Source organism: Hesperophylax consimilis, chromosome 2, assembly GCF_061612785.1.
Source record: "Hesperophylax consimilis isolate HC1 chromosome 2, BYU_Hcon_1.0, whole genome shotgun sequence".
Taxonomy (NCBI): domain Eukaryota; kingdom Metazoa; phylum Arthropoda; class Insecta; order Trichoptera; family Limnephilidae; genus Hesperophylax; species Hesperophylax consimilis.
The window spans coordinates 9,559,113-9,582,109 of record NC_142837.1 but is presented as its reverse complement, the minus strand read 5'-3'; the positions used below and the strand labels follow the sequence as shown (position 1 = coordinate 9,582,109).

Here is a 22,997-nt window from a genome sequence, read left to right as displayed (position 1 = left end):
TTCGTTTTAAAATGTCGTTTTTAACCTCTTTATTTTTCTCTATTGCAACATAAACTAATTATCACTTTATTTGAATATGTTTTTAATGATTTAATGAATTGTTTGCGATTTCTTTCAATACGATCCACAGAAATTGATGTTTTAAATTATTCCATGCAAATTACGTCAACTATGATAAACATAATTTAAGTAATACTCAAGTTCAAAATGGCTATCATTTATTACACAAAAAACTTTCGACCGACATTTTTTCACATCTTATAATATGTGAAAGCGTTGGGGTATTAAACGTCATGTATAAATTATTGCCGGCGCTATTGAGACCCTTTCAGGTTAAGGTGGGGCAGGGCAAAGATTGTGCTGTTATGGGAGAAGGTTCTATCTTTTGTTCTGAAATAAAAAGAGTTTGCTAGGAGCAATCATATAATGTATATTTAAGCCAAAACACATTATGTACTAAGTAGTCAGCATTTGCAAAAATAAATATCAAACAATCATCATACCTGTGGACCCGACGTAAAACTGAGCTAATCTAAAAAACTATGTAGAAAGTACGTGGAACAACTCGGAAGGCCAGAAGGCAGGAGCAAGATCTCTTGTATGTCACGACCACAGCCCGCGGAGCTGATTCATTCAAAGGCGAGCTTGCTCCATTAGGTAAGGGTAGCCGCCAACGTGCTGGTAGATGGGACACGTCGAGGCCTTTTCCATCGAGGGGGCCCACAAATAAGGCATTTACGTGGACTACTCAGTTTCGGGGCGCATCCGCGTGTTAATTAAATAGGTACTCCACCATCTCGTCATCGCCCCCAAACGGCGAGAATTCAAGGAAGTGCTCCCTGGCGGAAACGGTGCCAAAATTCATGAAAAAATGTTGCCAGTCAAATTCAAGCTTGTGAATTTATTCCTTCACTGGCCAGGTAAAGTCAGGAAAAATAATTATTTTCGACAATAGGAATTATTTTCGTGACAATCTCCCTCTAAAGCCTTAATAATCCTAGGTCGTAGATATCTCTATCTCACCGCGGTCATGTCCGAAAACACCTTAAAAATATATTTTGTATGATACTAAGCATATGTCAGACATGATAGTGTTTACCTCCTTTGTCTCTATAGCAAAGAGAAAGAAAGTAGATTGGTTTGGGATAAAGTTTAAAGTGTCCCACGCAATGCAATAGCTTCTCATTTGGACACTAGATGGCACTGGAACGAATCGAAAAAACATATGAATCTACACTAATAAAATCTAAATTAATAATCGGGTAGTTTGTTAAATCCTTTTTTATATTAATACTATTGCAGCATATTTTTGGGAGGTCATTGCCCAAATGACCTTCAAAGAAGAACCACCACTGCTACCAGGGCTTAAGCCTCAGCATATGCTGTTTGGAATTGCGATTTGGGTAACACCCACCTTTTTTAGTGTTCACAACTGCGCATAGGGTTTTGATTGTCGCTAAGATAGCAATTTTAGATATTTCACTTCTTGCGTTTGCTACATCTGTTGATATTATTGAGAACTAAAATTAATTTTACCAAAAGTTGGACATACTCTCCAAATTCGCCGTGCATTTAACGGCAACACGTAGTAAGGGTCGACAGGAGTCCGCCGATCGTTAGGTATTTGGTACTTGATAAATAAACTTTTATTTCGGTGAACCAATACTAGCGACGTTACTTGACCTGGACGCGCGCGGGACTTAAAACGCCTACAATTCTCAAACTAAGGATATTACAGATTTAATTAATTAAATCTTTTTTATATTAAATTAAAATGTAACTTATGTATATACTTTTATAAAAGTATATACGTAAGTAAATAATTACATATTTTAAAAATATTTTTTATTGTTTTAAGCTTTTTTATATCAACAGGGTTTGAACTCTAGGTTCCTCCTAAGGACTTGTAAAACAGAAGACTTTTTGTAATTATTTATTTATTCATTTAAACAGTACAATAATTTTAAAGAGTTATCTAATATGTTTTCATTATAACATTATGAACTGCAATCTACTATATTTTACCCCATTACGACGTATATGTGCTGACAGAAAATCGGCTCTACTCGGAAATAAAATCAACAGAACTCGGACTTAAGGCGAAGCTCAATTAATGCTAAATAGTGATTTTCCATTAATCTTTATAACGAATTTGTTTACATTATGAATACCAAATAAAATGCTTTATATAAATTAATGCTTTTCTTATCTTTTCCCATGAGGAGAATTCAAATGAAAAAATTATTTACTCCATATAAAATATAAATGTAAGCTACTAAAAAATGTATTTATTCAATAAAAATGTATGAATGCACAAATGAATCAACTTTTAAAAAATAACATATGATGGGTAAGATTACTGTGACAGTTTCCTTTGATTAATTTTTTGCGTACTTATAAATTTTTATAAAAAATAAATAAAAACCACTTTTGCGCATGAAATCGAGTGTTTCTTGACTCCATTTTCCAAGCGATTTTAATGCCTATATATTCGTATACCTGTGTATTCGTCACGAAATAAGGCAAACAAAGAATATACATATTTTTGGCTTGTAGCTTCCTCTTAAGACGCGGCATTCTGCATTTCGAATTGTAGATGGGCGACGCCCACCACTTTTACTTGTCATAGAGTTCGTATAGGGTTACCAATCCGTTGTGTTTTTTCCTATAGAACAATATTTTTCCATAGAAAAATATTTATTTATCCTTTAGTTTATTAACTTACTTACCTGAAATCGACCTTAAAGCGTTGGAATTTCGAAAAATTAACATTTTATTTTTTACTTGTATAATCACGCAGAATTACCTGCATCCTGTGTGGAGTTACGTAACAAAAACATCATCATCATTTAATGGCCAATACAAAACAAACTTACTCGGTTTTTACAGTTATCAATGCATTAAATATGTCTTTAAATGGACGCAATCTAAAAAATAATATAAAGTATAAAATTATAAAAACAACTTGAAAAAGTTGAATATGTTTTGTAATACAGAGTTGTCCCTTGAGGATAATTTCTAATACTCGATTTTTTGCTTTACTTCACTTTTTTCTTTTTTAAATAAAAATTGAATTTCATAAAGATACATATTTGTAAATTTTATAAAAGTATACGTGATAGATACATTTGAATTAAATATGTTATTCAAAATATTTTTTTTTGTTTTAAACCACTTTATTTTGCTATATACGTCGACCGGTTTCGGTTGATCTCAATCTACTACTATTTCTAATGCTTCTAAATTATTAAGGCGTATTCCTATTTTATTTTTATTTATAATTTTGACTCCTGTATTTTTATTAAAAGTATGGTTAGTATTAATTAAATGTTCGGCAAAGTCTGAATAACCAGTATTTGTTAAACACTTGACGTGTTTTACTCTAATATTTCCAGAGTGGCAAAAAACAAAAGCGGAATTCATTCAAGAAATAATCTCACAGTTTTAGAACAATCAGCTGCCATTGCCCTGTGGCAAACGAATCGTAAAAAATGGTATACTTTTGTACAGAAGCCGCGGCCTTTGGAGATTTCATTTATATTTGTTAATTATTTATCATTTTTGAAAAACAATATTTTTTAACCGATAAATGCAATATTCACGTTAAATAAGATATTCAAATATTTGAAATTAAATATTATTTACAATAAATCACGTAATTTTAGATGCCAAAAATTCTGACACACGTCCACTATGCCTGCCGACTGCGCGGGGACTGACGAATGTTTGAAATGGTCTTATCTAAATCCTAATGTTAGAGAGAGCGCGCTAATATTTAACGCGATTGAAATGAACAGACGTAAGCGACTGCTGTGAAAATATTTAATAAAACACGACACATTTAAAATCTCTCGTTATAGTTTTATTTGCATTTAAACATACACTCTAAATTTTTTTCATTCCTTTCACATATTAAATAACAGAACAAAACGTGTTTTTAATAAGTTTCGGAGCTTACTTTGCGATTTTTTTCTATCGAGGGAATTTCATATAGTTAACGTTTCGGCAAAACCAATCTATAGATATAATCTTCAAAAATAACATTTATTTTTTTTGGAACTTCAAGACTTAAGGAGTTAGCGAGAAACTGCTTATAAATCGGTAGAAATTGAAAATGCCGGGTCTTAATTCACTAACACAAAGCAGCTAACGGGGTAGATACTTCAGGTTCCTTCTCGAATGATTGGGACTGGGAATGTAGGTACCCTTTATAGTTACATATTTTATACGTAACACCCTCTCACAGCTTATGAAATCAGTTTGATAAGTTGAGACGCTTACCGTAGAAATAGTAAATAAGCGCGCCAATGCGAGATGCCAAAAATTATAAGACAGGTTTATGGGATTTTTTCCTATAAAAACTAGTATTTTTATTATTTGAACTAAAATCAAATTAGGATAAGTGGATAAGTACGTTATTGTCTCCCGAAAACAAAATCTTGCCGGAAATAAACTAACAGATGTATCGGTCGCCGCGAGCACTTATGTAAGTTAAACTTCCGAACAAATTCAATTACCATAAGTTGGATACATATATAAACGCACTTGTGAGTAACTTATCAAAATCTTACGTTAAGTCATAAATTTAACTGATGAGTGTAAAGCCAGTCTAAGAACTTGTAGCTCATTTATTCAGTTGGCCACAGTAATCAGCGGAAGATGATAAATATATATAAATATTCAATGAAAACATTAAACTACACACAGCCTACCTTTGGTAGTAGAGCAACGCACGCTAGTACTGCTAGTAGTAAATCATTAAAACTAACATAGATATATTTAACTTAAACTACACTACTCGGGCTGATGCTTAGATAGGTACTCTCTAGTGTAGCAACCCCCACACCAATTGCCCTGATGAAGCGTGTTTATAAAATAAAACAGTAAACAAAATTAACCTGCTAGGGCTTCCGTGCGAGTCAAAAGTGAGATCCAGAGACTCCTCCTCCTGGAGCTGTTGGAGAAGTGTGGCGTGCAAGGGCGGGGGTCCGGGGTAGGTGCAGCTATATGAGCCCCCGTAACGAGATTTAAATACTTCAAGTCGATCAGTTGGAAACATCTGGCACAGGTCAAGTTCACAGCTGTCTGAAATATGAGATTTAGATTTTCACTTTCCCATTTCTGAATTTTTGATTTGTGAAATGTGCTTAGCATCGAATCCCTGCTCAGTGCTATAGTTCACAGTTAAAAGTATTAAGTTGTAGATGAGATGGCTTGGAGATGGACATAGAAATCCAAAAGACCGACTTCCGCATAAAATACTGACTGCTATTCCAGAGAGAACCAACGCCAGGGCCCGCTCTTCAGAAGGCCTAGCGGGAACCAGATCTCCGGGCTTGGTTCCCAAAATAAATAAAACGTCGGAATGGGGCTGGAGGGAAGCAAGCAGACAGAGGTTGTTCAAAGAGAAAGAGTACTGGCCGTACGCCGGCATCGCGGTCCGCTCGGGCCCATTCACTTCCAGGAATCTTGTCCGAGACAATGGCAGTGGTAGTGTTCAACCACTGCCAACCCCCTATAAATACGTGCCACAAACCCTTTTCAAGTCGGTCCTTCATCAGCAATCCTTGCTACGTCTACACCTCTCTGCTCTGCCTCCTCTACCTCGCTCCGACTTTCGCTTCTACACGCCTTCTTCTTCCGACCCTCGCCTCACCCTGGACTACTTCTTCTTTCTATCTCTATTCTACTTCTCTTTGGACTAGACTCGGCAATGTCAAACAGAAGGAAACTCTCGAGCAGATCGGACAAGATCTATAGTGGCAACAGATGCAAAACATTCTCCCTTCATATGTGATGAAAGGAGTGACATCTTTCGCCTCCGAACTCCGGCCCTGCTTTACATTACTTGTGTGTCTCATCCTGTATTGAATTCTCTCGAGGTATTTATAATAGGTATAGCTTGATGTCATACCGTTTTGGGAGTCAGGGCCACTCCGTACGAATACAGCAAATGGCTGTGAAGAAAGGTAACCACATATGACATGCAATGGAGCAGCCACCAGCAGAGATGCCCCAACAGCTCCCAGATCCAGTGTCTGTCCCAGGAGTCTTAAACTGCACTCTCGAGAACCCTGAAACTAGTTTATGAATTATTGTTAACAAAAAAAAACGGTTAAAATAATTATTACGTAAATACATTAATTATGTGAAAAAAGTATGTTTATTACTAATTTCGAGGTAAAGTTGAAGGAAAATTAAATAATGCTGGTAAACAAAGAACGATAAAGTTCCCGAATTCCGCCTCTCGCTTCATATATGCAATTTTTTTGACGCCTGATTTCATATTTAACTATTACAAGAAACAACTATTTACGCCGGGGGAGATGGAAAACCATGCACAAAGTAGGTTAATAGATTCTTAGTTTGGATTGTTTTAATAATTTATGCGTCAGATGATACAAATAAGAAAAAACATGATGGTAGCAAGTGAGATTTTGAACTTTGATTGAGAAAAAATGGAAATTTAATGCATCTTTCATTCTCCCCCAACAGAATTAGTTGTTTCTTGTAGTAATTAAGTTGAAACCAAGTGTTATTTACAAAAAATTTCATATTAAGAGTGATGCGGAAGAAACAATGAAAGAACATCCATAATCAATAAATATTAATTACCCCATTTTCAGTATTTTCGATGGCAAAAGACAATTTAAATACATCATCGATCGGAGCTTGACCAATGGTGATGAGCCCATCTCTCATCTGCAGCCGTGGGAGTGCACCTGTAACAACGTTTTATACTATGTATTATATTTAAATACATCATCGATCAGAGCTTGACCAATGGTGATGAGCCCATCTCTCATCTGCAGCCATTCATATAGTCATCTCATACATACTATTCTGTTATGATACCAAATTGAAGATGGAAAATTGACTTTATTGGCAATTTCTAGTCCAGATAATAACACCATACCTTGAAGTGTGGGATTACTTTGAATCAAATGGGCCTTTGGTGATTCAGGGGGTGCTTTGACATTCCTCCTCTGACTAGAAATTCCAGGGTTTTTGGGTGGAGACTGCAATGAAAAAAAGGTAATGTTATTATCTTCTATATATAAATAAAAATGTAAATGTTCATTTGTTCAAAATCTTAAATCTTAGAAAATTCTTCACTGATTGCTTCAAAATTTTGACACAACGCTGCATTTGAATATGCGTGTGCTTTTATATAACCTATATTATATAAATGTCACCTGTGACAGGATAATACATGCTTTTTTGTATGTTGCCATCTGTTGGACATAAAAGCAACACGCGCTATTGTTTCTCTATCTGCACAGACAGACTGAGCCACAGCATTGCGTGGTGGGGTACAGCTAGTATATTTAGAAAAAAAGTATATAATCTGCCATAAGTAGATTCCCCAGAAAAGCCAGTTACATTCAGAGATGATAATAATATTTGGATAATGTGTACAGCGTAGAAATGTATATACATTTTTTTTTTAAAAAAGAAAGTAAAATATTCGCGGGTTAAGAATAACCTGATAATCTCCTACTACCACCACTGTAGCGGAAAATGTGACTTGTGTCGTGATGGAGGACTTGAAGCGAGAAATGGAGCTAGCCGGGGAATTGAACTTACCGACACCTGGGTGGGACCCAGACGTGATGCCAACTCAGCCACTGGCATGTCAACTGACCTAAATATAATGCCAATAACTAAATAGCGTAGGGAGTTTGGCGAACCCATCGCTCAGGGAGTGGAAACACGACCTGCAATAGCCAACCCAAGCTAAGGCGTGAGCTACTGGCCTCAGGCTGAATGACCTGGGGAACAGAGTCACGAACGGTGCCTCCGAGAAACAGGGTCGCATCTCGGAGTATTTAGACCTTACCCCAGCACTCAGGGCTCTGCTGGAATAGACCTTCTCTTTCCCTAGATACCCATGGGACCAAAGTTGGACCATTCGAAAACTCCCTCGTGGGGCCTTCAGGGAACCAAGGGGGAATGGACTCCTCCATCGTGGGGCCTTTAGGGAACCAAGGAGGAGTGGAGAGGAGAGATGAGGCCACCTCCGTGAACTCTTCCCTTGTGGGGCCTTCACGGAACCAAAGGGGAATGGAGAGGAGAGATGAGGCTCTCTTCCCTTGCGGGGCCTTCGGGGAACCAAGGGGGATTGGAGAGGAGAGATGAGACCTGAGAACACACATTGTGGAACCAGAAGACGTGGCTACATATCCAATGACAACCCTGGTGAATTTTATAAATAGGACCAGGTGACTGTTAAAGGAATGAGGTAAAATGGGAGATAGCACAATGGGACTATAGCCTCAGTGCTCACGGGAATTATATGTAAACCGTCTCCGCTCTATAAATAAATAAAAAATTTATTGCTCTTTCTTATTACTAACTATAGACTAGACCAGCCATTCCCAAAAGTGGTTTAAATTCGAACTTGAGTCTATGGTGGTCTATATTTGGACTTCGACCTGCAAGGGGTCCATGTCAGTGAAAAAAAATTGGGGGTCCACGATAGTGGATCCCATTTAGGCAGGCCATCACCAAAATTTCAGATTCCCGTAAATATATTAACCCACCGGCATACTAATTTTCATTTGTTACATCTATGCATACTTCAGACGGATTCTTACTGTGTATTGATTACTGATTCTTATTGCATTCTTACTGATTCTTATTGCATTTTTACTGATTCTTGTTGCATTCTTACAGATTCTTTTTGCACCTCAAACGAAACACTTTTCCTACTTTTATATAGGTTTCATAAAAATTGTGATTTTATTATAATCTACCCAAGTACGTAGGGTGAGTTTTAGCGGCTCAATATGCCGCTGCGAAAGAAATGCAGATGCCCAATCTTGGCGGCGGATATGCCGATGGGTTAATCGTTAACATACTGCATCTCGATTACTGCAACAGCATTTATGCCAGCCTTCCAAAATGTCAAAAATTGACAAACTTCAATCGGTGTTTAATGCAGCAGCACGGCTCATAACAGGGGTTTCAAAATATTCGCACCTTCGTAACCTTCACTGGCTGCAAGTGCCCTGAAAGAATCCAGTACAAATTGTGCTGGATGGTGTTTAAGTCCATCAATGGAATGGTCCCGGAAAACACTGGTCTGAGGCAGTCAACTCCTAGATCAGCAGAAATCAGCAGCTGTAGGCAGACTGGTGGAACCTAAGCGCAAGCCAAATACTAAGTTTGGTGATCGCGCTTTCGGAGTATCTGGGCCGAAGGCTTGAAATAAACTCCCTGCGGAACTAAGATCCATAACAAGTCCAACAGAATTCAGGTCTAAACTAAAAACTTACCTTTTAAGCTGTCATACCCTTAATTAAATATACCATTCCTGAAAGAAAGTCCAGTTATATACAATTATGTCCTAAATCCTGTATCTAAATTTCGCTACTAAACAATTAGTTAATGTTGATTAACTGTGGTAATGTCAAGTGACTTAGCAAGTAAGTATTGTTCTGTATATTATCTCCATATATAGTTAGCAATAACATAGATCATTGTAGAAATGTATTATATATTTGTACAGGGCCCTTGAGGTGATTTTGCACAAAAACGGCACTATACAAATCATCCAATTATTATTATTATAGATAGTACCTATGTAGGTACTCACGTACTCACTCTTGATAGATATATGCATTTCCAAAATATTATACATACGTATATTTCATAAAATAAGTTATATTTCGTAAGCAGGCTATTCGCTTTGTGGTCGCAGTACGTGTTACTTGTTGAAAAATTGCACATTTGATACTAGTAGCAACGAAGCTCAATAGCAATGTTTTATTTTCCACTCTTAAGAAAACCCTATAAAAGTGTCAGCTTCAAAAACACATTTAAGTTGATGAATTTGTAAAAAGAATAATATTAGGAAAGACAAATCTACCAATCAGTCAACTCAAATCAAACTCAAATCAAACTCAAATCTACTCAAATCGGAAAAAAAATCAGCACATTGTTCTACGGGACAAAAAAGTTTGGGGATCTCTGGACTAGACAATCTATTATAACAACTTATAGCATCCACCGGTTCATCGATCAATAATACAAATCTATATTTACAATGCATTTGATCAGTGAACATGATGCTGCATTTAAATATTATTTATATTTATAGTATGTCCAGGCAGATAATATACAGAACCATACTAACTAGCAGGTAACTTGAGATTAACACTGTTTATTAGAGAAATTTGGATACAGTTCTGCATCTTATTGGAGATGCTATTATTAAACCTGGCATTTTATTATTATTTAATGAGGTAGCGCAACACGGCATAGTACCCCAAAAATAAACCACTATAATACTTTTGGCTGTGAAAATCTCAAATCATATTGGTAATCAAGTTTTTGTAAATTAAAAAATAAGTAAATCCTTTCTTCTCTCCAAATAAGAATCCAATAGAAATTTAAATTGGTTTATATTAGTAGCATAGATGACTTTCTGTGGCGGTATTTTTTTTCCTATATAACTATAATAATACAACACGGGCATGTGACTAGTTTGGTGGTCTTAACATACCCAAAAATTGTAATAACCAAAAAACAGTGAATAAATAAAAAATAAAATAACATGGCATTTATATAGCGCAGTTTAGTGTCATTTCACTTCAAGTGAACTATAATGTCCTTTCTCTTCTTTCTTTTAACGTTGATGTACGTGACAGTTATAAGTCTGTACAGATACTGTATACGATAGGGAGCAGTTCACATACGGATATGATTTATCTCCCACCAGCAGAGCTTACAGTTTAAAATTACTCATAGTAGTATAACAGTTTATTATCATGAAAAGTGTGACTTACCGGAGAAGCAGGTATCAGGGTGTCATGAAGCGTGAGGCGTAGCAGCAGTTGGGGCTCCCCCTTAGCCCCCAGCAGGCGGTGCCAGGCGTAGGGGGCGAGGGGGCTGGAGCCCCCACAGGGTCGGGCCCCACGCAGATTCAGGGTCAGGTAGCCCCCACGCTTCCCTAGCACCTGCAACTTCAGAGGCACATTCTGCAGCCTCAAGCTGAATAACACATAAGTTCACTAGTTATTTCAGCTATCAGTACCAGTGCCCAAAACCAGGACCAGGACAGGAAAGGAACGACTGTGCGGCCTTTTTCATACAAAACTTCATTGGATTTGAGGTCAAAATACCCAACCAAATTGAATAATAAAAAAATTATATATATGTATATAAAACTATAGCAAATATCTAGTACGGATAACTTCTCCATTCTCTTCTTGCAACCCAAACTAGCTTTACATCATTTTTCTTTTTCATATTATAGTAATGTATAGATTCTGAACAAACTGTAAAATTCACCCGCCATAACACAGGGTCATCCCTACCATGGAGGGTGAAATATCACAAAAACCATATGTACCCTCAAAATCATGTATTAATAAAATAAAAATAAATATTAGCCATTTTATTGTTAAGGCTATTAAAAAATTCAATTCATGATTTTAGACGCAACTTTGGCGATTATTTGGGAGAATGACAATTATTTCAAAGTCATCACAGATAAACTTACAAAACATATATTCCTTTAAAAATCTAAGAAATGTGGCAAATAAAAAGGACATGAAAAAAATCTATTACGCTTTACGTCATTCCTGTTATGAATGTGGAATTATAGGGTGGGGATCTGCTTTATTTAAGTATATACATAACCTGAACATATTTCAAAAAGGAATCATAAAGACCATATAGAAAGTACCCATAAAAACGCCTTCGATTGAAATTTTCAATAGTTTTGATGTAGCAAATGTACAACAAATATATACTAAAAATATAGTATTCAAAAATACTGAATTCTCTACAATACCGCATATTCATCAAACTAGGTCAAATCACAATGACATAAAAAATACTGAATTCTCTACAATACCGCATATTCATTAAACTAGGTCAAATCACAATGACATAAAAAATACTGAATTCTCTACAATACCGCATATTCATCAAACTAGGTCAAATCACAATGACATAAAAATACTGAATTCTCTACAATACCGCATATTCATCAAACTAGGTCAAATCACAATGACATAAAAATACTGAATTCTCTACAATACCGCATATTCATCAAACTAGGTCAAATCACAATGACATAAAAATACTGAATTCTCTACAATACCGCATATTCATCAAACTAGGTCAAATCACAATGACATAAAAATACTGAATTCTCTACAATACCGCATATTCATCAAACTAGGTCAAATCACAATGACATAAAAAATATTCCAGGTCAGACAAACCACATTCGGACAAAGAAATTATATTTATTTTGCGAAGAAACTCCACAACATCCTTCCCCCAGATATAAAGCGAATAGAAAATTTGAATAGTTACAAATCAAGAATAAATAAATAAGAAAATCTGGCTTAAAGAGATTAGTGAAAAAACTCTGAAAAAAACATTAAAAACGACATAGAAAACTAATAAAACAGAAATGAATAACTTTAGTTTACCTCAGCGCAGGTCACCCTAGTGAGGAGGACTAAGAAATACAATTTACTATACATATATTTAATATGATATTTTGTATGTACAATGTTTAAATAGTAGCTACAATAAAAAAATTGAAAAATAATTTTGCCCTACCTACCTATGTAAATATTTAAGATGAAATATAAAGTAAACAAAATAAAAATGATTAATAAAAAAGCATTTTTGATGGGCTTAAATTTAAATTACAAAAGATATGATTTACGTTGGAACACAAATTTGCCATTCATAAATTTTAATTTCAAACAAAAAAAAAAGCCTTTTTCACTAAATTATTTTTTTAATAATTACTAGGACTCTTTTTAATGGCCTTTATTTTATAAATTAAAAGGAAAATAAATGAAAACAGTTCGCATCCGTAATAGATACTTGCCATACATTTGATTTTTTTTTAATTTTCAGCATGGTTGGATATTTTGGCCTTAAATCCTAAATTAAGTTTTGTATCACAAAAAGGCCGCGCAGCCATTCCTCTTAACTTTTTGAGTTCCGGAAGTGTCTATTGCCCACAAACAATTGTATCCGTTAAACGACACCGTGGCCGATAGGCACATTAAAAAAATACTTTCTTTTCATTGGATTTTGCGTCGAAAAAAATGTTAGAATAATACACAAATAACTTTGTTTACATCACTTTTATATATATAACCTCTACATAAGTCATCAGGAGCAAGTATAATATGATGATGTGAACATTGTTCATGAAACATGTAGAGGTTATAAATGTAAATAAAGTTATTTGTGTATTATTCTAGTAAAAAATCACAAAGTGATAAGCTTTCAGAAGAAATTTTCTTCGAAAAATTAAAAAATGTTTGTAACTTACTATTATAAATCTTATTCGATTAAACTACTTATGGTAGATTATAAATATACTATTTTATAAATATATAAACGATATCTGGTAAGAGGGTAGAATTTACAAATACACCATTTTTCAAAAAACAAGTTTTTACAAAAATAGAATCAGCTGGCGCACGGCGAGCCACGCACAAATTTTGCATCGGCCCAAGACCGAGTTCTGCATTCCAAAGTCAATGCTTTTGTTCAATTATATTTTTATTCTGAATAAATAATATATGTATTCATAGAACGTAAGAAGATCAACTTTCATTTCACTGAGCACAATTTCAGAGCGAAGTCGTCCACTAAGACACCCCAGACAAAGTTGGGAAAAGTAACTCCAGAGGCTGTGCGAAGAGGCTGGACCTGCCATGGACGGAGGTCGCTGAAGTAGCCCAAGAAGGGTGGCCCTTGTCAAGGCAATGGTGTCATTGGGATTTCCATATATTAAACGTAGTTTTGCAGAACTGTGAAACCAGTAATTCAATATTAGTAAATCAGTCATGATACTAACCTCCTCAGGGCCCTTCTGTCTGTTTCCCAAACAAGCTCCGAATCAAAGAAAGGTCCATCCTTGGCACTGACAGGATCGGTTCTGAGTGTGTGACCGTTCAAGGAACACGAAATTATTAATGATTCTCGAAAAGCATTGAATCCTTGTCCTAAAAATATAGTATATTGTCAGCAAGTAGCAAGTATCATTTTTTTGTATAAAGTGCAATATTGTTTAGGTTTGTGTTTGTAAAAACTTCAAGTTTAGAGGTTAAATATCGAAAGGCAGAACACAAACGTAATAAATACCTTCTTTTATACTAAGAATTATGTAAATGGTATTTCCTACTAGATCGTCCATGTTTTTTGAAGAAATTCATTGTTTTCGCGAGTAACACGCGCTATTTTTACTGATATGCATTCTACAAACATTATTTTTTTAAAACAACTAAAGCGGACCTGACGGACGACGGTTTCAATCGTTTCCATGGAGACAGAACGTATGATCGCAAGAAACGCCTCTTTCCGTTGAGCAATCATATCAAGAAACACTTTATTTAATATTATCATCCGCGATTATATTTTTATTGTATTTTATGGTCCTTAAAAGACGTAATAAATTATATGTTTATTTTATATAACTGAAAATTAACAAGATATTTAGGCTGCAATAGGTAAAATCAAATTATATAAATTATTACGATTGCAAATTTGACGCATGCGCTCCTGACATAACGTGAATCATCGTCTGCCTCAAGCTCGGTGTTGAGGTGTAGCGATTCTATGTCGAGAATATACCCGTTCCGTGTTTATTGAACTCATTTACCGAGTGAAAGATTCAAATCAGTTTCGAGTGCTACACAACTGTACTAGTTTATAGTGAATGTTCATATTACAAGTACGGTTCTCATTTTACACATTTCTCGTTATATCTTAGTACTATCATTCTTAAGGTTTCAACTCGCGATTAAAACGTTTGAAATTTGGAATGCTGCCTCTACAGATATCGTGTCTAATCTTGAGTTTCACAGAACGGCCTGCGGGAGTGTTAATATCGAAGTAACGAATTATAAATGAAGGCGCTGAAATAAATATCACGCGCCTTCATTGATTACTTGTCCGAGTATTGTGCGTGAGTGACGGCAAAGGGTATTGGCCCGTGGTGTAATGGCGAGCATTGTCCTTTTACAAGATTTATAACCATAATTTGCTGATTTCGCCGCAGTCTGTGTGTCGTTAAAGACCTTTATTTACGAATTCTTTCAAGTAATCCTTATAATTCAATCTTATTTCATATCAAAAAGCATTCGCAATCCCACAGGTCGTCTGCTTGTCACCGCCGAGTCCCGTTCCGGTATTGCATATTGCTGCGATTTTCAAGTAACCTCGCGAAATGTTATTTTCCAAAAAGTGTAATTGATAAGGCATTCCGTCACTCGTGACGCGTTCTGCAATCTGCCCTATCTGACTGATGATTGGTTGGATGATGAGTGTTGGGTGTGTGTGTGTTGCAGGTTATGTGTGCAGGGCAGAGCGGGGTCTGGTGATGGTGGCAGGCGAGATGAAGCGGTAGCGGTGTGGCGGTGCGGCTGGGAGCGCGCGGGCTAAGCGCGCCGACTCTTCATATATTCATCATGAACAAGCGCGAGGGCGCCAGGGAGCGCCAGCCTGAGGACAAACGAGCCCCGGGGTGAGTGTCCCTGTGTTGTGCGGTGTGCGCCTACCTAGCTACCTGTCTGTCAGTGTCTAATGTCTAATCTCCGCAGCGCCAGGACGTCGGCTGCGGGCGGCGCGACCGGTGGCGCGGGCACAGGCTCCGGCATGAGCGGGGCACGCCACTCCGTGTCCTCCTCCTCGGGGGTGCTGATGGTGGGGCCCAACTTCCGCGTTGGCAAGAAGATCGGCTGCGGCAACTTCGGAGAGCTGCGACTGGGTAAACAAGCAAACACCATTTCTCCATCATATTTTAGGGTTATGTCGCCTATTTCATTATGTTATTACACACCAGTTTTTGTGCAATTCATTTCATAAACAAATAACTAATTATTTTAATGTTTATTAGTGCTATTATGTAGTGTATGGCAAAATTAATTAAACCCATTTATTATCTTGTAATAAATTCATAATTTGTTTTACACAAAGGTTTCCTGAAATGCTTTCACAAAGTGTGACTAAAATAGCTCTTGTGGTTTTTTATGAAATGATTCTTTATCATATCTTGATAAGTACTTACCTGAGTTCTTCACTATATTCCTTATTCTGAGATATTTCAGCATAAATAGTGCTTAGTACCTACTTACTAAAATTATATTATATTATACAATCTAAAGAATCAGTCATTTATCCCCGAGCTTGTGAATGATTCCAGTTCTTGACTGAATATCCTTTGTTCACACGCACTTGGGTGGAACCATTAACATCATTAGTTGTTTTTGTTGTATAGATGTATTCGTATTGACAATATTTTGATCATGGCTTATTTTACTACAGAACCAGAGTGCTAAACATTTTTAATGCAGTACTTGGGAGGGAATTATATTTGTCGGCTACAATCCTTAACATTCTCTGTAACCTTCTCAAGTCTACTTTCATAACACGAGAAACTGCAACATTCATAAGTATGGCGCACACAGATATTCCATAGACATCTTTCCTTGTACGTGTTGTCCAACATGTAAGTGCTTGTCTAAATCAGTATGGCAGATAGTACAAACAACTTTTACATTGCTTGAATGTGGCTGAAACTAACGTCGAAGGAGAAAAGGAGATATTTGGTTTCATTGACTCGTTGGCAAATATTTACAAACCAGAGAATGTATTTTCCCTAAAAGGGTCTTATTTCTGTTAAGGGGTGACTTTATGCCCGACAGTATGTATATTATTATTAAGTCAGAAAAAGCTCAATATGGAATGAAGATAAAATTATTATTAAATGTATGACCTAACACAATAATAATATAGTATGCTAAGTGACAGTCTATAAATGTCTTGTAAATTAGTATGCAATATTTTAGTGTCATTACAAAAGTCCACATGGGGTGAAAATGTGTTGAGCAATGACATAAAAGGTATCTTAGAAATATATTTGTATTATGACAGATACTAGTTAGTACAAAGATCATGGGTAGATTGATGGCCGATAACAAACTTGCTTGTGAAATTATGGTAATACGCTTAACACGGATTGTTTCACGGAATTTTAATTCATCAAATTTGAAAGTTAATATTCAAGTTCTGTTATTATTTCATCGTGGGCCAGTTGTTTCACAGTATTTAGATAATAACAGAACTCGAATGGGACTTTCTCACAGAACTTTAATAATAACTTCTAAATTTGATGAATTGTTGAAATTCTGTGGAACAACCCGTCCTTAATAATTATTCAGTAAATGATTTGCCTACAATTTGAAAAGACACCAAGTTCTACCAACCGTTATTTCTCTTTTGCCTCCCCATTACCGTGACCTAATCCCACTGGCACCGGGTGGGTACTATTACTTGGATAAAAACCTAAATAAGCAAATTTAAGCTAAAATAGGAACTGAAACTATTGCAACCAGACTTCTTATATGGAATATGCTTCCCCCTTACGAGACTGAACCATAAACTGGCCCTGATTCCTCTACTCCAAATCCCAAAAGCCAAGAAACGTCCATTTGACTACTGCAAGTAAAGTCTACTTATCCCTACCAACTTATGGACCTTTGAACCGATACTTTGATAAGATTTATTTTTATTTTGACCAAACAATGCTTTTATCTCCTTTTGCAGTCAGTGAATACCATAATCATTACTCAACACAATATTATTATTAAGAGAATCATTTGCAAGTCTTTCCCGTACTTCTGTTTTCTAATTAGAATGTGGAGCTTTTTGATGAATACATTTTAATATGACATTTTTAAAATAAAGCTACGCCCTATGCATTTCAAAGTACAAACTAGCTATATAAGTTGAAGAACTTGATTTCTTCTTCATTACGACTAGATATAAGTGGACCCTTTCACTGCTAAATTTACCTCATACTGTGTAGTAATAAAATACCTCAAGGACACTCTAAATTAGGTGTGGAATTGTATGAATTTCAGCAAACTTTAACCCATTGGCCTCAAACGACGCCGTCCCGGCGGGTCTGGTGTCGTCGGCTTAAAAACGAAAAAGGGATACATTATTGACATCTGTGTTTAAAAATTTAAATGCCAATCGCTCTGTAGATAATTAAGCATTCATTTCGTAGTAATTGGCAGGACTCCGTTGGTACAGTTTTTTCCTGATATTTACGATTGAAATTTTGTTATATTTCAGCGTCATTGAATTTTTTTAAAAATAGCGTGTGGTTCGGGAATTGACAAGCTTGTTCGTAAAATGCGTGGTGGGCGGCTAACATCAGCCCAAATTGAAATAAAATATATTAGGGTCATAAGTATGATTAATGTAAAACTTTTCTTAATCCAATTATAAAAAAAAGAGAAAAAAAAATGGTTTTTATAAAAAAAATATTTTTATATCCTCGTTTAATCATATTATTTATATATTTTTTTAAAAATGCATATATTTTTTGCATACCTTAATTCAATGAACGAGTAAATTTAAAAAAATTGTTTCGTTTGCATGTTTAGTTTAAAAGTTATGTAAGATTTAGTACACCACTGCAGATTTAAAACTTCGGTACAAAACAATTCGGAGGCCAATGGGTTAATACAATAGTTTATACGGAGAAAGTAGACCCAAAAGTTGCTTGATAAAAACATTATTATAAAAATATGTTCATTTTGGCAATTCAGTATTATGTTTTCAGCCCAATTGTGGTTATTTTTTTAACTCACCCTGTTATGGTACCACCTTCTTGAGCTGACGTTTCGGTCAGCCTTGCAGTATTCATCGTAAGGGACATTGTGAAGCATATATATGAGTGTAACTGGACTGTAAACTAACTGAAACTCAGCAGGTGGACTTGTTGTCAGTGACAATGCATTCTATCAACTTTTGATATGTACACATTTGTATAATTTCTGCTAAAACATATAATTTTGATATAAAAATAGGGATGTTAGTTTAACGTCCATATATATTATGCAAATTAGTTTACTTCAGTTTTATGATTTAATACACATGATAATGATCCGTAGCCATAGCTTGGCAATTATGCTTGTGACATGAACATTCTATGCACCCAACCTGAGCACACTTTTCTTATGTTTAATAAGGATCTCTCCAATTCCTTCTGTACCAATGCTCACTTCATTGGCTATCTGCTGAATACAAATCCGCCTCTCTGTGAGTAAGATTTGCTCCACTTTTTCTATGTTTTCCTCAATCTGTCATCAATTTCAACGGACTCCATTCCTTGTTTATACAATTGAGTCCAACTTTTAACTTGCATAAGATAGAGATTCACCATTAACTTCTTGACTGCCTTTTTTTTCTATTTTCGTATTAACTTACTTGTTTTTTTGTAAATTGTACCGTCTTTCTAGATTATTTGTTTATCTTCTATATACATAAAAATGTAAATGTTCATTTGTTCAAAATCATAAATCTCCAAAAGTTCTTCATCGATTGCTTCGAAATTTTGACAAAACGTTGCATTTGAATATACGTGTGCTTTTATATAACCTATATTATATAGATGTCACCTGTGACAAGATAAAACACGCTTTTTGGTAAAACAGCGCCATCTGTAGAACATAAAAGCAACACGCGCTATTGTTTCTCTATCTGCACAGACAGATTGAGTCTCAGCATCGTGTGGTGGGGTACAGCTAGTATATTTATAAAAAAAGTATATAATCTGCCATAAGTAGTTTCCCTAAAAGCCAGTTACATTCAGAGAAATGATTTTTTAAAGTGTCTTTAAAGGATACTCGGGCGAACAAGAGGTTAATGTCCTTTACGTGTATCCCTTTTTTCACTAGTAATCAAATTCAGGCATTTCATCTCAAGCGCGCACCGCATTCCACTGTGAAAATTTTTAACTGGTGTGAAGATCTGTTAGCGATGCAACAAATCATTGACAGTTGAAAAGATTACATAAAAAAATATTTTTTAAATCTGTTCACTTTTACAACACTAGGCCCATTTTGTATCAGACACCACTAGTATGTGATATTTTATTATTAAATACCTTATTAGGTCATCCCCCTCAGAAGAAGCTAAGCTGGTCGTGACCTCCACCAGACACCCGCCACATCTCCCCAACTCAAACATTATTATTATTGTAATGGCATTATCGGCAAAGGCTTCTGCTTTCCCCGACATTTGTATGGTTTCATTAGTATTTCTATCAAATGTTTGTCAAAAACATGCCATTTTTCCATGCGTAACACTAAATTTCCCAGTCCAGTTTTATTTTATCAACAGAAACAATTTTTTGTCAATAGCAAATTGAATTATTTCACTGTGGACATAGTGAGTGTTAGGGGCACTTGCTGAAACTGGTTTCTGATGATTTGGTCTTCAACATCGAAGGCTTGGTACTGACGGTCGGTGCTGAGGTGCTGACCTTCATTCTACTGAAGAGACGGGATGTTGAAGCTAATATTGTCACATTCTGAATCCAGATATCTGGTCTATTGTGTCTACTTTACTGGAACTGGAGACCACATGCTGAAAAGATGCACACATGTATACTTCAGGATGCTTGTGAATTGCAATCTATTGCTAGTTACTACGTTTCACTCTGGAGTACAGTTATTCCCATTCTGGAAAATAGCAATTTCCCCAGATGCTAGTGACTTACGTTAACACCAGTACCTTCCACTCTGGATAAAAGTTACGCAACGCCAACATATTTTCGTACGTAAGGTCACTTGAAACTGATGGTCATATTATGAAAGATGGGGTAAACCCCGGGATACAACTACATACATATTATTGATGTTCAGTAATAAATTCACCCTATGATATTGCATAGCTTTAATTTTTTTGGGCGCTTTGCCAGGCCTATTGCAAAAGCTGTCAATATAACATTTTTGATCCAAGTTTCGAGCTTGTGGCACGTTTCCGCACCAGTGACCTACTTTAAATTATATGTGAACCTACTCGTCTACCTGTGTCATTAAAGCCCATCCACTTAGGTATCTTAAATCAGACTAAGAGGATTATTATTTCTTCCATTCCCTCAGATTCCTCACATTATTACAATTGACCTTCCCAACTTGATTTATTTAAGGGGACTACAAGAAACATTGTATGTTCACACATTATATATTTATTGTATGTATAATAATAATAAAGTCTTACTTACAAAGTATCCATATTAATTGATTATGTGACAGGATAAAACACGCGTCTGTAGGACATAAAAGCAACAGGCGCTATTGTTTCTCTATCTGCACAGACAGACTGAGCCATATATATGTTATAGCCACATATATATGTGACATACAAGACTATATTGACAATAACACTAGTTAACATTGGGAGCTACTCTACATACATTTTTTTTAGTATTTTTATTTTTTACAATAAATACACAATGTTTACATGTCATACAGTATTGTAATGTACAACAAAAAAATAGCCTTTCCTCACTGTATGAGACAGTTATACGTCTGCACAGATACTGTATACGATAGGGGATGGACAATGGAGTGAAGCTATGTCAAAGTACAGAGAAGAATTGGTTTCTAAATTTGTCTTGACACATGAATCTACTACTAGGCAAAACTGATTCTAAACTGGGAAAGGAACTGAATTTACTACTAAATAAAACACTTGAATAGGTTACTTGGTTTTTTTTTTATTTTTTATTAGTGTCTATTTAATTACAGGTTTTACGAGAGTTACAATATATGATAATCTCTAATATTTCATCTGTTTGTTCTTAGTCCTCCTCACTAGGTAGTCCTGTGCTGAGGCGGACTGGTAGATTTCTTTGATTTTCTGTTATTTAGTTTCTATGATGTTTTTAATACATTTTCTAGTATGTCTGCATTCATTTCTTTCACCCATGTTTTGATTTTTTCCTTAAGCTTATTTATCTTTTCTATCTTTTTCAAACTTGGAGGAAGGATGTTGTAAAGTTTGGTTGCCAGATATATGTGGTTTCTTTGGCCAAAACTTGTCTTGAATTTTGGAACATCTCGTATATCCCTTTTTGAGACTCTTGTATCATGTATCCGAGTTTCATTAGGAGATTTTCTGTTTTTAAAATGACGTATTAAAATATTCTTGGCATATATTTGTTTTAAATTTAGAATGGTTTTTGTTTTTCAGAAGAGTTATTTCTTTTTCAGAGGCAGTTATTAAACTGACTTGACATTGAATCTGGCTCTATATTTATAGGGCAAACTCGAGTCGGGTCTTCCCGGTCGGGAACCTCCCCTTTCATGGGAAGTGATTTAGTTGGCATTTTTCCTCTCGACTGTTGGCCTGCCGAGGAGGATGCAACGTTTTGGGGCAATACCTCTAACTAGCTCAGTTCAACTTACCTAAACCATCACCCTAAATCTAGTTTATTTATTTTACAATAAAATATACAGTTTTACAAATTGGCGTCGATGCTTGACATTTTTAGATTGAACATTTTTTCAACAAGTGTTAAAAATACAGGTTTATGTTTTCAGGTTATTATGTTACCGTATAGTAATTTTTTGATGTTGATATTTATTTCCCGGTCATAATTACGACCAGTTTCCCGTAATTTAGTCCGACGTTATCAGAAATGGTTTTGAACTCGTAATTATGCTCCTTTGCTGTGATTGGCTGTAGCTTTCAGCCATTGAAAGTTCCATCCTTGAACAGTGGAGGGGGGACAACGTAAATACTGAGGCAGTTCCTTGGCAGTGGTCGTTTCCTCATCTGGTGGCTCCGGGTGAAGAGATGGATGTTTCTTTAGATGTGTTTTAGGATCTGTTACTATATCAGCATGTAATTCTCTTTACTAATTACATATGGCATATTATGTGATAGAGTTAATTGAATTAAAATAACTTTTATGTGTCAGCGACACTGTATCTGAGTCCGACCACTGCCTGAACATACCTATAAAACAAGACAGCTCACAATTTTATAAATCCTTTCTATTTACTTGAAATTGTGTATTTAATGTTGCAGAGTGACACTATTTACGTAATAACTTTCTTAATTTAGGAAAATAATGTTTTTGTCAATTGTACTGTTTTACCCATAGACATATGAATAATAGTAGACCTGCCCTAAGTGATTAAAAGCGT

The 22,997-nt window shown here is 35.6% G+C and overlaps 2 protein-coding genes across 5 annotated transcripts in view; one reads left to right on the top strand and one right to left on the bottom strand.

Annotated features, from left to right (window-relative positions):
• Positions 1-14,298, bottom strand: part of LOC149425674 (uncharacterized) — a 32,766-nt gene extending 18,468 nt beyond the window's left edge. The window contains exons 1-7 of the mRNA XM_089644370.1: positions 14,131-14,298; positions 13,844-13,991; positions 10,791-10,995; positions 6,917-7,019; positions 6,616-6,722; positions 5,915-6,080; positions 4,899-5,085 (exon numbers count right to left, since the gene is read on the bottom strand). Coding sequence (XP_089500496.1) covers positions 4,899-5,085; positions 5,915-6,080; positions 6,616-6,722; positions 6,917-7,019; positions 10,791-10,995; positions 13,844-13,991; positions 14,131-14,182 — 968 coding nt within the window. The 5' untranslated portion in view covers positions 14,183-14,298. The remainder of the gene's footprint in view (positions 1-4,898; positions 5,086-5,914; positions 6,081-6,615; positions 6,723-6,916; positions 7,020-10,790; positions 10,996-13,843; positions 13,992-14,130) is intronic.
• Positions 14,299-14,567: 269 nt separating this feature from the next.
• Positions 14,568-22,997, top strand: part of gish (casein kinase I gish) — a 38,667-nt gene continuing 30,237 nt past the window's right edge. For all 4 annotated transcript variants that reach the window (XM_089641149.1, XM_089641142.1, XM_089641133.1 and 1 more), the window contains exons 1-3: positions 14,568-14,719; positions 15,336-15,511; positions 15,588-15,754. In XM_089641149.1, the coding sequence (XP_089497275.1) occupies positions 15,456-15,511; positions 15,588-15,754 (223 nt within the window). In that variant the 5' untranslated portion in view covers positions 14,568-14,719; positions 15,336-15,455. The remainder of the gene's footprint in view (positions 14,720-15,335; positions 15,512-15,587; positions 15,755-22,997) is intronic.